The sequence below is a fragment of the Apis mellifera genome, linkage group LG8 (assembly GCF_003254395.2).
Source record: "Apis mellifera strain DH4 linkage group LG8, Amel_HAv3.1, whole genome shotgun sequence".
Taxonomy (NCBI): Eukaryota; Metazoa; Arthropoda; class Insecta; order Hymenoptera; family Apidae; genus Apis; species Apis mellifera.
The window spans coordinates 2,558,418-2,572,955 of NC_037645.1; the positions used below are offsets into that span (position 1 = coordinate 2,558,418).

Genomic DNA, 14,538 nt, shown 5'->3' on the forward strand with positions numbered 1-14,538 from the left:
ACTCTCAAATATGAATTAATCTTAACCCAACTCGTCGAAGATTATCATCAACCAGTTTCTCGAATCATGGCACAAGTGTCGCGCAATTAGAATTTACCAGAGAGTTAAACTACAAACTACTTTCCAAGGATGCCAATTACGATTGACAAAGAGTTAAATAGATGAGAGTTTACGACTATATTTGGAAACGAGTCTTAATATGTCAAAAAGGGTCATTAGTTGGAGAAGAAAGAGTTTTTACTGCATTTAAGATCGTTGCAAGGTCGATATTTTTTGTTTTGAATGAAAAAACATTTGTTTCCATAGATATATATACTTTGATTAAATCTGCGTTTCCATCTAAGGCGAATGAAATTAACGCGCAGGAGAACAAACATCGAAAAAGGATGTCATGAGGATATGTCAGAGTAGCAAGGTCGTTGTCATTCTGCAACCTAGGTTGTTCACATTCAAGGACCTTTCCACCTCATGAGCATATAATACCGTATCGATTCTAGAACAAGGGGCAAAGGTAAGTAAGCCGTGGATCTTTTGGAACTGGGTCAATCTAATCGAATGCTTCTTTGAAACATGTGAAACGTGACTACGAAGTGAGATACGAAGATTGTTTACTAGATTCTAGTTATCTTTTTCCAGCATTAGTTACTTTTTTTATCGAGCGAAACTTACAGCAAGACACATGCTTAAAATATCTCTAAATCTACCGTGAGATCAGTTTGTCACAGTTTATGAAAATTATACATCAATTCTTCTCTTATTAAAATACATTGTTACTAAAAATATCTATTCTCAAGTGTGTTTTACACTTCACACGATCACAATCAGGGCTTTCTCAGAATAGAAGCATGACGTGAAGTGAGACATCAAATTTACATTATTTTTACTTTCTTAATTACTGTAATTTTAATTATCTATAAAATATTAAATAACTTTATTTTTATATCCTTTTAAAATTGCTTCGTTCCACTATAAAGAAATATTTAGACAACATTCAAATACATCTCGAATTTTATATTGAACATCACGAGTCGCTAAACCAATAAAATTTTTAAAACCAATCCTCAAAGACAAGATTCCTGATGAAGATTCGCGTAAAAAAAGAAACTGTTTGATGTTCAAGAATAACGACCAACTAAAATATTCTTCGAAATAATCTCCAACGTTGGATATCTTACGATTCTCAAATAGATACTAAATTATCTATAATTAATTTATTTTCTTACTTTGACTTAAAAATTCTGCAATAAAAATCTTACAATTTAATACACTGGTATTATTAATCGATAAATCATCATACAAGAGAACTCTGTCATTATATTATTTTCTCCAAAGACATCAAATTTCGAAATGGCTTCGATATTATCAAGACGATGAGAAATCTTAGGGAAATTTCTGTTCCTATCAACATTATATATCTGAAACAAGTAAATCAAGCGAGACGTTCATGTCTGAGGGAATCCTCATACGTTCAACGAGCTAACGCATACCTTCACAGCTTCTTCTGTTCGATTCTGATAAGGTAATTATTTTTCATTCGACGGCTGATGACACACTTTTGCCAACCGATCATCCTGAAATCTCTTTTTCCACGGTGACTTTCGTGAAACTTTCTCGGGGAGATCTGATGCATTTTTATGAGCCGTGCGCTGCTCAGGATTCAATGATCGTCGTCAAGTGAGTCTGAAGTTCCTGATATGGATAGTATGAATATGGTACCCGGTTTTCTTGCCAAGGATAATTCTAATGATAGTATTCATCATGCATAATTTCTTCGTCTATCTCTCACATCTTGTCACCATGATTTTCATTGATCCAGGATTATGCCCATAATTCTATACATCTCTGTTTATTCGCCATACAATTTCATTACCACAATTTAACATTCTAAGCAGTTTTATTAATTATCTTATCAAATTATACAATCGTGGTCATATAAAGTTTAGAAAAGCAATAGAATGGCAATGATAGTATTATTAACATATGTGTATGATATGTGTACAGAATATTTCTTTTATCCTGAAAGAAGAATAACCTTTTAGCCACTCAAGATGATTTTAACATAAATATAATATATTATTATTTAAAATTTATTTTTTGATAATGAGATAGAAAAAATATACCATTACTATTAAGATTAAGATGTTCGTTTTTAATTGCTTTAAGAACTAAATATTATTTTTGAAAATATATTCTTCAATCATACTATCTTACTATTTATTTATTATTATTATTACTGTTAATATTCTATTTAGAGACAGTCTCTTTCTGATTTCCATCTGGTGAAAATTGAAGATAAGTTTCATTAACAGCTTCTTCCTTCCTGGCAGAAACAGAGGCTAACTTTCTTTCAACTTTTTCACCCTTCGATCATGTCCCAATCAGCTTTTTCTCTTCATCCGAGAGAGCCGTTTCTCCTCGGTTGGATAAGGCGACCACAGTTTCTTTTTTCCCGCTTTCTCCGTGTACGCTAAACATGACCCTGACCTCGAGACACCCGGCTATAACTGCGAGTTCATGATTAATGCTCGACTAGACAACGTATCCGCTAATCAGAATCGATTTGCAGCCACAACACCAAAATGTTTTCCCTGTGATGTAAAGGATATTCTTTTAAATCGATATTAATTATTGCAATTATGACTTGCACCACTTGCACAACGATAAACATTGCATCCATTTCAATTAAAAATATTATTATACCTGTACGAAGTCAAATAATAAAGTTTATAAACTTACCACGAAAAATTACTAGGTACTCGAATGTCACTATGATCATTTTTGAACTATTTCTCTAGATTATTCCTCTAGATAATACAAATGTTAGTAAGAAAAAAATTCTTGAATTTCATTGGTTAATAAACTAGTATAAACAAATCTGTTCGATGCTAATTTTTTTATTCTCGCAAATCAATTTAAGAACTTGCGAATTATTAACCACGCATCAAGTAAATATTTTCATGGATTTTTTTTAACAATAACAATATATCATCGAAAAAAAAAAACTCCACGTTCTTGTGGAATTGCTACTGGTTTCTGGGAAACCAAGCATCTTTCGTCCATTTCACGTTACTTTCTCCCTCCATTTCGCGTAAGAAAGTAAAAATGGAGAACGATGTCGCCTTTCTTTCCCTCGGGGAACCAGACTTTCCGCAGGGTGGCCTTAATGTTGGCTAATAAAGATGACTTTCTTAAAAGGGGTACCAGCTGCTCAAAAATTATATTCACTCATGCACATCATTTCGATTCAAAGATATCATAGCTTTCCAATATTTTTCACTGTGTCAATCCTTAATCATTATTGGCTAATTTTCTTAGTTTGTTATTTTAAAATATATATATATATATATACATATATACCCCCACAATTTATAACCATTGCTTTCCAATTTACAAGATTTTCTACTTTCTGAAATTAGAAATTCTTTTTACAATATTTTTAGTTTTCGTTATGCGTATACGATTTCTATTTTTTTTTTTTTCTCCTGACTAAATTTTACTAATGCTTGATTAAACCTAAATCCAAACTTGACTAACTAATATCTAATTTCTAATAATCTAGTCAAAACTTCTCTTTACCATAATTCCATAAAAGTAACTCACTTCTTCTTTTCCATTTACATTATTACTTTTTAAGTTATCGTTTCCAATGATTCGATGATTATCTTTGAGAATTTTCGATGATATTGGTATTGGTCGGATCGCGGTTAGTTGCGTTTATCGAAAGTAACCACGAGTTGAGCAACGATTAACATTCTCCAGTAGGGACTTTCAGATGATCGCCGACCGAGGACCGATCCGCAAGAAGCGGTCCAACGAGATCGCGCGTCGGAGGCGAACGTTCAGTTCTCGTTGTGGAAAAACTGGTCCCCGCTGGACACATCGTTTCATCTCGTCCAACGGTTTCGTTGTTGCTGGGCGACGTGAAATTTAGTCTGTTTATCGGGTATGTTGAGTATGGCTCGGGTAAGAACTTTTACACTTTACGTTTCAATGACAATATGTTAAGAATATTCTTCGGATTAAATATGCCAAGATAAGATTTACATGGAGTTTAAAATCGTTAGAATTTTTCTGATACTATCCAGAGAGATATTACTGTGGAATATAGCATTATTCCACTAGAAGTGAAATTATTAATCCTTATTTTGAAAATTAGATTCGATCTATTAATTTGTTATTTGATCAATCTTAAGAAAATTAAGTTTGAAATAGGTAGGTATATAAGTATAAATATGAATAAATATATTCCTGGGAGTTAAGAATTTCTTATTTATACTTTCCAATGATATACAGATAAAATATAATTTATATTCCTTTTGAAATGACTTTTATATCGATAAGATTATTTTTCTTAAATTTTTTATATTTTTATTTATATTATTTTTAATTTAACGACCAAGATAAAGAGTTTTACTCGCGTTAATTGTTAAGTTATATCGCTGTTCCTCGATATAATTAAACTCGTTTTACAATAAAATTCATAAAACGGATTGAATAAATTAAGACGTGGAATTTTCATAAGTCGGCGTCCGATGGTCACGAGTTTAAAAAGAGATTAACTGAAAGCAACAGGTTGTAAAAATTCATGCAGATTGATGTAATAAGTCGTTTCACGCAAGATATTTCCTCGTTTCAATTGGGAAATAATTCTATGTCGTGTCGTTTGCCGGATGGAAGAAACTGATAATTAAAATAGCACAATACTATACAATTAAATACTTTTAAAAAGAGGATTCGTAATCTTTGTAATTAAAAACGGTCTTGGATAATCCGATGATAATTATTTTAACTAGAGTAGAGAAGAGAATTCATTCTTGAATAAATAGTTAAATCATATGGCGGGAAATTTCAAAAGATTCGAAATAAAAATTTCTTCTATCCCTAATTTAAATTTCAAATAAATATTTTTCTATTATTTAATATCGATTATTATTATATATCTAACAATTAATCATTTTATTCGTTCACTTCATACTTTTCATCTTAAAATAAAATTATTTTTATTTTAACTACAAAATTAAGGTTATGTTCACGTGGAATTATATTCGAATTTTACGACAATCGAATTAACCAATCGGATACGTTAAATTGAGCGCAACATTCGAATCTCGTGACGCAGCTACTTCCGATTTATCTGGAAAAGAGAGAGAGAAAGAGGAGAGAAACTCGTTCCAATTATAAAGTGTAGAATTCAGATGCGATTTCCCTGCATTCGGTGAATTGAGAAAATATAAAACGAGAATTTAAGGTCGCCATGGGAAGCAAAAAAAAAGAGAAAAAAAAAAGTTATTTATGAAAATAAAGAAAAAAGAGGACGAAGCAAAGAAACGAGTTAACGAGACGACCATCCGACTTGATCTTCTGAATTTTAATGAACACCATTGATTTACATTCGAACACTTCTCTTTCAGCAGAAACGACGTTGGATCCTGAGATCGTAATATCGAAAAGAAATTATGCTCGGAAGATAAAACTAGATTTGTGGATCCTAAAATTATTCTCAATTAGTCATAATAACTTTTTTTTTTTTACGATTCTTTCTTCGAATAAATTTTAACAAAATATTTTAATCCAAAATATAATTTTTGTATAATTTAGAAAAAAAAAACAAGACCTTTTTTATATCAATTTTTTCATCACAATGTCTCGAACCAATAAATTTATTATTTATTTAACGATCGTTTATTATTTATTTTGTGTTTTTATTCCTATACACCAATCTATAATATTTTTTTTTTAGAATTAGTAATTAATTAAACACTTCGAATAGCATTTTAATTAAAGAGGACAGTCATTCTTTTTAAGATACTTTTTCCCAAGAACTAGTTCCCACAATTTCCAGACTAAAAAAGAGACTTTTATAGGAAATGATACGACCTAAGTCAAAAGAATTATAAATCGTAATTTCTCAAGTATTTAAATTTCTCTAAACATTATTAAAGAAACTAATCAACCAATGTTAATGAAATAATATTAAAATTGATAAGATCTATACACTATGTTAAAATAATTATTTAATTATAATCTTCAAAAATGGAATAAATTTCTGAAGAGAAAATATCAATAATGCATGACTTATTGTAACTAAGTTACAATTTTTCCAATGAAGATTACAAAATTCTCATGGATTCAACATGGCAGTCATATATTTTTTCCGATTTTTAATTTTTCAAACAATAAAATGAGTAAATAAAGATAAAATAAGATGAAACTATACCAACTACAAGTAAATTTATTGCCGAGATTATATCTATCTTTGAGATGTTCAAGCGGCAATTAAACAGTTTTTAAAATCAACATTGGAAAATATAATTGATAAGAAAATATTAGATACAAGAAGGAAATAATTTCATTTTTTATATAATTATAATTCAGATTCTAGATTTAAACTATAATCTAAAATCTAGATTCTAGATTTTACTTAAAGAATACAAAATTTAAAACATTTTAATATTATTTTTAATAATTTTAAAGTTATAGACAAGTCATCTAAGTAATTATTTAAATTATTTATTTTAAATATATTTTAACGTGATCGATTTTCATTAATTTTTCTCATATTTAATACTATATATAATCAGTAACATAATCTACAGAATGATTTATTCAATGATTTATCAATCTTTCACGAGAAAATAAATTTATCATCATTTTAATCCTGAATGTGTATCTACGATTCATTTCTATATATAAGATATCCATAGAATCATATAAAAACATTGTATATATGTTAAAAACATATAAATATAAATATGATATAAAAAATTCTTTTTATTTTGAAACGAAGGAAATTTTATATACTAAATCTAATGTTTATCTAGATAAAATGTTATCAAATTAATTGAAGTCTATTAGATAATTGTTCTATCAAACAATAGAATCACAAATATAAATATAATGTGATGTTATCGCTTATCTCAAGACGGTCGACACAAAAGCGGTATTTTATTAGATTTTTATTTATATACGATAAGGATGATAGTTTATCTCATCAGACAGTGGAACTCTCTTTAAAATTAAAAACATTCCATTCTGTGAAAAAAATATTGTTAATTCTTCTATACTAATTAGAAATTAATATATATATATATATATATATAACATAGAATTAACATATATATATAAATAAGATTGTACAGATTTAATACTTGAAGAAAAAAGATATTAAAGAATTTAGACAAATAATACAATTTAATAATATTAAAAAAAATTACAAAAAACTTTAATAAACGTTCAGAAGGGAACCGGACTGAAAATAGCCATCGATTGAGTAACTGTAAAACACAATCCGCAAGAGTTCACTTTTTTCATGGTTAGATCGTCTTTACAAGTCACGGAATTGTCCAGAAAGGATATATCGTAGACTAGTTCAATACTTTCCACGTTAGGATATGTTTTTTAGCTAAATAATCCGTTTTAACAATCCTAAATTTTTTGTTTCCTCCTACCTAACCTCAAAAAGTGAATTTAATTCTTGAAATTTTAACAAATGTAGAAAATTTTATTCATAACCTATAAATATTAACAATAACACTGAAATAATGCATAATTATATGCATCTCACTTCTTCAAATATTGTCAACTGCGAATATCTTTGAAACAATCTGTACTGACTTATCCATTTTATCGTACACTACGTATAGTATGGTGAGATCTACAATACAAAGCGAATAACGGTCTATCTTACGTGTCTGCTTCGCGTTGCATACAAAATGCAACTGTGCGCGACAAATTCCCGTGACCTTGACAAATCGGGGAAAAAAAATTAAGCTGAGAAAGCTACGCTATCTCTTTCTTTTGTTCATTCGCCTTCAACATTTCTTGTAAATGTTAAATACATGCGAGAATATACGTGCTTCCACGAACGTGAAGTCATGTAGACTACGTGTGTTTTTTCCTTTCTTTTCCGCACTTACGTAAACGAATCGAGAACAAACAAATCATGACTACCTAAATACGACTTGTAAAATTTTATTTTTTTTTTTTTCGAAAGAATTTTTACACACGATTATTGCCGTAAATAAAAATGATATAAATAAACATTTGATCGTTCTAAAGATGTTCCATTTTGTAAATGAGTCGGTTGAAAATTTTTATAATATCAAACATCAACGAAAAAATAAGATATATTTAATTTCGAACATTAAGTATGGAAAATTAACTTTCCTGTCTCTCCTATCTTTCTTATATTTAACGGTACGATATAAAAAAAAAATATAAACTAATTGCAAATAATATAGATTATCTATGTGTTACATCATCATGCAAGGAACGGTACATAAACCGTATCCCGATGTACCGCAAGATTCATAGTTTATTCCCGTTCACGTTCAAGGATTTTCTCTTTCCACCTTTTCGTTTCGTTCAGCGATAAACAAAAATGAAAATGACTTTTGTTTTTAGTAATATTCTCTTTCGAATATTTTATTTAACTAACTTAAGTTTAATCTAACTTAATCTAACAAAATTTTATTTTCAAAATTTTTAACATGCTTCTAAAAATTTAAAGATGAAAAAAAGAACGAATTTTCCAACTTACGTATAATGATTATTTTTTAAACGGAATTAGTAAATAACTAGGATCGGTTGAAAAATTAGGAAAAAACAAATTAACGAGTTACTTAATTAAAGAGTTTGCGATCGACTTCGATTTCCTGCATCTCCGATTCACGAGTTACTAGCACATTTAAGGTTATGTGTATCATTTCTTCTCGCATATTCTAAGAATTCTATTGGTTTGAATCTTTTTGTAAAAAATAAATAAATAGATTCATTGTCGGAAGAAGTATATAAAATCTTTTAAAAATATCAAACAAACATCTTTAACGAGATTCAATGATTATAATTTATAATGCAAAGTAATGACTTGAAGAAACGTGAAATCCCTGTACAGTTATATACTCCACGTGTCATATCAAAATACTATCAGTGAAAAGACAATATCTTATTATGAAATATGTTTGACAAAGATGTCTCTATCTTCATCTTGCTTTATTTATTACAAAATTAAGGTGTTTTATAACTTAATAAATAAGCGATACTTTTGCATATTAATTTTTATATTTGTTTTTACTTTTAATTAATCTTCTTATGTTAATATTTTCTTCACAAAAAAAATTAAAACTGCTTAAAAAAAATAGAAATAGTCTAAAAATGACAATTTAAATAACACATAATTAACTCATGGACTATGTTTAAATAAGTATTTACTAGAATCATTGATTTTTGAAATTATTGGTTTCACTTCATAATAATATATAAGAGAAAGTTAAAAAATTACTAAAAAAAAAACTTTTTTTTTTTTAATAAAAGGTATTCCGGTATAAGATTATTAATATGTCCATTCAACTTATTCAAAAACTGGTTTATCAATTATTTACGAATAATGAACATCTACTATAGGAAATTGAGAAATCCCAAAAACAGGAAATAGGATAAGAAAAGGAAAGTTTCACGAGAAATTAATCGTTGCACATCCTGGAAACCTTGAATATCTATTTTTTTTTAACAATGAAAAACCTTGATTTCTTATTAATAGATAAATTTTTTGAAGAAAAAATTTCAATAAAAGAGCTAAATAATTTTGTTCAATTCAACTGACTTACTTATGAAAGCACAGTATTTAAGATAGATATTTGAAATTTAATACAAAATACTATCATTATCGTTAATTATTTATTGATGATCAGTCTTGGTCATCCAAACAGGATAGACAACGATTTATAATGATAGGAAGTGACAGTGCAAGTTTCCTGATTGCAATTTGCCTTCACTGTGGAAATTTTTTTCAGAGATAATCATTTTGAAGAAATTACCAGAGCAAAAAAATAATAAAATTCCTTATGTAAAAAAACAATTATTTTCTTTTTAAATAATTTCCAAAATCATAATGTCCTATTTAGGAATTTTTATTATCTATATTTTATCTTTATGAAATTGACATATATAGAAATATTTTAGAAGAAAATATAATTAATTTGAGAACTTTAAAACAATATTTCAATAATAAATAAAACTGTCCAAAAAGAGAATCCCAAAAGTAATAATTAAAAAATAATATAATATAATATATAATAATATAATTAAAAAATAATAATAAATAAAAAAAATAAATTCAAAAAAAAAATTTTAGTAATAATGATAAAAAAAAAAAGTAAGAAATTTGTAATCTTTTTTAAAATGATTTAAAAATTTGAACTGATACCAATTTTCCTTCTAAGTTCGATATATATGCAAGTATATTATATATATGCATAGTATACAACTGGTTTAATAGTGATCGTACACAAGATAGAGTAAATTGGCTTTCAATGGAATAGAAAAAGCCGAAAGATAAGCATATGCAACAAGTCATTGTATATAGTCTGATTACGAAACTGATATGAGGTGCAATGTGGCCCAGATTTTCAAATCAAGGCCAGGATGTTTGTTCACATACATACACCTGACAAGCAAAAACCTGGTCGGTCGACAGCGAAAGTGTCCGTGCATCTGCAACATACTTTATATACTGCAAATCCAACAGGAATGAGACAAAAAACGGAAGAAAAAGTGAATGAACATATTCAAAATAATTGATCCGATAACGAATAATCTAAATAATCATCTAAACTCGATAAGATAATGTTTAAAATTATATTTATTGATAGCATAATAATTAGTAATATTATTTTACTTGCATAACATATTCTTCTATGATTTGATTTTATCATTATAAATTTATCTTTTTAATTATCGAATAATAATTATTTAAACATTCGCTATAATTAAGGCGTATATATATGTAATTATTATATACGTAATCACTTAATACATTTTTTTATCATCTAAGAATTAAACATTTATTAAAAAATTGTTTAATAATTATTTAATAACATTCTGACTAATGCTGAATCAAACAATCGAATAAAAAAGTCTATTAAAATTTGTTGAGAACGTGAAATTCAATATGGCCGACGGATAAACACGCCTAGAACCAATCGGTGACTATTTTATAATTATTATTCCGCTCGGTGGGCAGATGGTCGGTCATAAACTTTGCCAGCTAACGGAATGCTAGCTAGTAGTGATCATAAAAAACTATTTTTACACGTAACACGGGTGTGTCGCAGAACGTGATAGCTACCTCGATTCGATCGAATTCCAGGAAAAGGAGAGATGAGAAAAAAAGAAAAAGAGGGGACGAAGGTCCACAGCAAACAGAATTCACGCTGGAAAGGTCACGCACGGTGTGTTTACAACATGCGATCGAAATTACGTTCTAGTATAAATATCTTGTCGAATATTCGAAACATTTAACCTTGATACATCTCGTTTGGAATATGTCTCATTATTATTTAAACTTTCTCTGAAATCTTTTGTTCCATGTGGCAATTAATTATGAATTTTATACACTTTATATATATTTATATTTGTTTTACGTATACATATTTCTTACGAAGCATTTCTTTTTTCCCTATTTTTTTACGTAACACACGATTACTAAAAAACCACTTATGATCGATTCTTATACAAATACGGAATCTACGACATAACATTCTGGAAACTAGAAATACTAAAAAGGAAATCTCAAATACGAGCTAAGTTGTATAAACAGATGATGATCATCACTCTTTATTTGACTATTAGTTCTTTCAATAAGATTCGCTAATATATAATTTGACGATTTGAATGATATACTATTTCTTTTTTGCTATTTATAAAAATTAATTAACGAGTGATTCATCAATTAGAAACAGGGTTTTTTAATTTATCAAAAGGAAAACAGAATATATAAAATATGTTGTTATATATTAATAATAAAATATATTGCCTCGAGAAATATGGGAAAAAATATAAATAATTATAAATTTCATAGATAAAAATATGATCAATTTTGAAATACTATAATATAAAATTTTATATCAAATTATATAAAGAATAAATTTCAAATCTGACAATTTTGCAACGTGAACATGTTTATATTTTTGTGTGTTATTATATTCAATCACGTTAAAATCACAAGATCTTAGCATATCAGGTAAAAACACGTAAAAATTTTATCAGAACGATAACTATCTTACAACATCATGAGACAATTTATCTCTGAAAAAATTTATTATATACATTTATTGCAGAACAATTAAAATTGATAAGAAGGAAAGACATTTGAAAAATTATAGATTATTGATTAAAAAGTTATTGATAAAAATTGATTTACAATTAAAGGAAATAAATATTTTATTTGATGACGACAATATAATATTATGAAATAATATATTATATCGTGGTTTATCCAAATAAAACATCACAAAAGTTACCGTTATGATAACACGTAATTCACTATGCATTTCACCATGATCATCATGGATACCGATTCGCTCAATAACCTATTTTCTATTAAAATCTAAATTATTTCTAGAGTACAAAATAAAAATTTTCAGAATTCGACTTTATCAATTTTGATAAATAAATGATAAATCGAAATTTGTGTAAAATTACGCAAGCAAAAATTTTAATTATTGCAAATATTATAATTTATGTATGCATAAATGATAAAATTACAATTATTTATGTAAAAATGGAAATATCCAATTATCTAATCTTAAAACTTCATAAAAGAAAAAAAGACAGCATTTTTTTTTTTGTATTATTTAAATTTTTAAAAACTTAGAAAAATTTAAAGAGAAACAAACTCACCGAATGATTAATTTTCCTTTGTCATTCCGATAATTATTAAACTTCTGCACTAGCCTCTCAAATGTATATTTCCAGTCACCAATGTCATAAATTTACAATTTTTTTTATTCACTAACACCTATAATACTCGTCAGAAAATATTTTAAATTTTTATGTTGGTTCACGTCGAACAATCACATTCCCAATTTATGACTATAATCTTATATTATGTAAAAGTCTAATCGAATCAAATGTTTTTTTTAAAGTGCAAAAATTTATGTAAATGATAGAACTAAGCACACGTGTTGGAAAGAAAAAATTAATACTCCTCTCTCTTTGATCGACAAACTACGACTGATCGTACCTAACGGCTTTCGCGCGGATAACTTCGGTAGTTTTCGCGCGCGTTCGTCGTACCTTTCCGACAATCATTCGGTTATCTTCGGTTGTCAACTTCGGCTCTCATCGTTTACTTTTGAAATTAAGAATAAACGGACGATTTTCACTATTTATCAACATAAAATTTTTTGCTATTATCATAAATTTTTAAGAAATAAAATAATTAAATATCGACGATCAATTATTTCTTATCTTAAAGGAAAAAATATATATTTTAAAAATTTGATTATATATTAATATAACAATTTCTATTTTATGTTTAATAATTATTCAACATAATTCAATTTTTTAGTAAATAATTAAATGATTAAATAATTTAATAAATAATAAATAAATAAATAATATTAAAATATTTATATTATTTTAAAGAATTAACATTAGTACACATATTTAGTTTTGATTTGTTTTGCAATAATGAATTAATTTATTAACATTATTAAAAGATATATCAACGAATTTATGAATCAATTTTGTCTATTATTGTCATATATTATTTCTATTCACGAAATGTTTATACAAATTTTTTCCCTACCATTATATGTAATTGAGAGAAAGTTTTTTGTCAATGCAATTTCTCACAGTTGAATTCAATTAGTCGTCGTTCATTAATAATTCATTATATTTTTCGTGAAAAAACTAAGATCACGATTAATTAAAATATAATTCATACATTGAAAATTGCATTATTAAATTTACACAAGAATTACTTCATATTATATCTATTTTAGATCATTAATTTACAGAAATTACATTAACATTTTATTTGAAAATCTTTCAATTTCAGATCTCAAAAATAAGTTATTGAACGCAAAAAAACACGCATAACCAAATATTGTTCGATTATTTAAAAATAAACAAAATTAAGATTATCAAATTGGATAAAAATTAAAACTTACCGAAATATTCTGAAGAAACGATAAAGTTTTAATCCCATTTTGGCAAATTCTTTTCACAGATTCATCAAAGACACTATACAGGATCGTATTTGAAAATATACTGAAGGTACGTACGAGGGTTACGCATAATGCACAACGACCGTTGGCAACGATAGCATAGTAAAATACCAGTGGCAGCTGTTAAACTGCCAGTTCTGAAAAGTATACCTCCGTCACATCCTGCCATTGACTCTTTTCTTTGTGGCTGGGAAGCGAAAAAGCTGTATTGAATCAAGAAAATAAGAAAAGGATGAATAAGAAACTAAATTCTGAACACGAGGCAAACAATCGAACCAACGAATCACTTGTGTAATTGCGCATGCTTGGCACGCGCTTTTGCACATATGTACATAGTTGCACGAATGGTGGAGCCACATATTCTATTAGTTATATTCTATTAATTATTTTTAAAAATTTAATTAAAAATTAATTATTATAATTTAATTAGAAATAAAGCATATATATCGCGATAAAATATGTATATGATAAAATTTATTGATAAAATATTGATAAGATAATAAAAAATTATAATTTAGAAGGTATTATG

General features: G+C 27.3%; 1 protein-coding gene across 7 annotated transcripts in view; it reads right to left on the reverse strand.

Moving 5' to 3' along the window:
• The window catches only part of LOC409616 (uncharacterized protein MAL13P1.304), a 62,517-nt gene that overhangs the window by 33,312 nt on the left and 14,667 nt on the right, over positions 1-14,538 (reverse strand). Inside the window, exon 1 of one of the 7 annotated variants that reach the window (XM_006559450.3) lies at positions 13,953-14,105. The exons of 4 other annotated variants lie outside the window; for them this stretch is intronic. In XM_006559450.3, the coding sequence (XP_006559513.2) occupies positions 13,953-13,990 (38 nt within the window). In that variant the 5' untranslated portion in view covers positions 13,991-14,105. Of the gene's footprint in view, positions 1-12,678; positions 13,030-13,952; positions 14,106-14,538 lie in introns of those variants that run through there. 2 more of the 7 variants (XM_026442550.1, XM_026442548.1) reach the window with 2 other exon arrangements.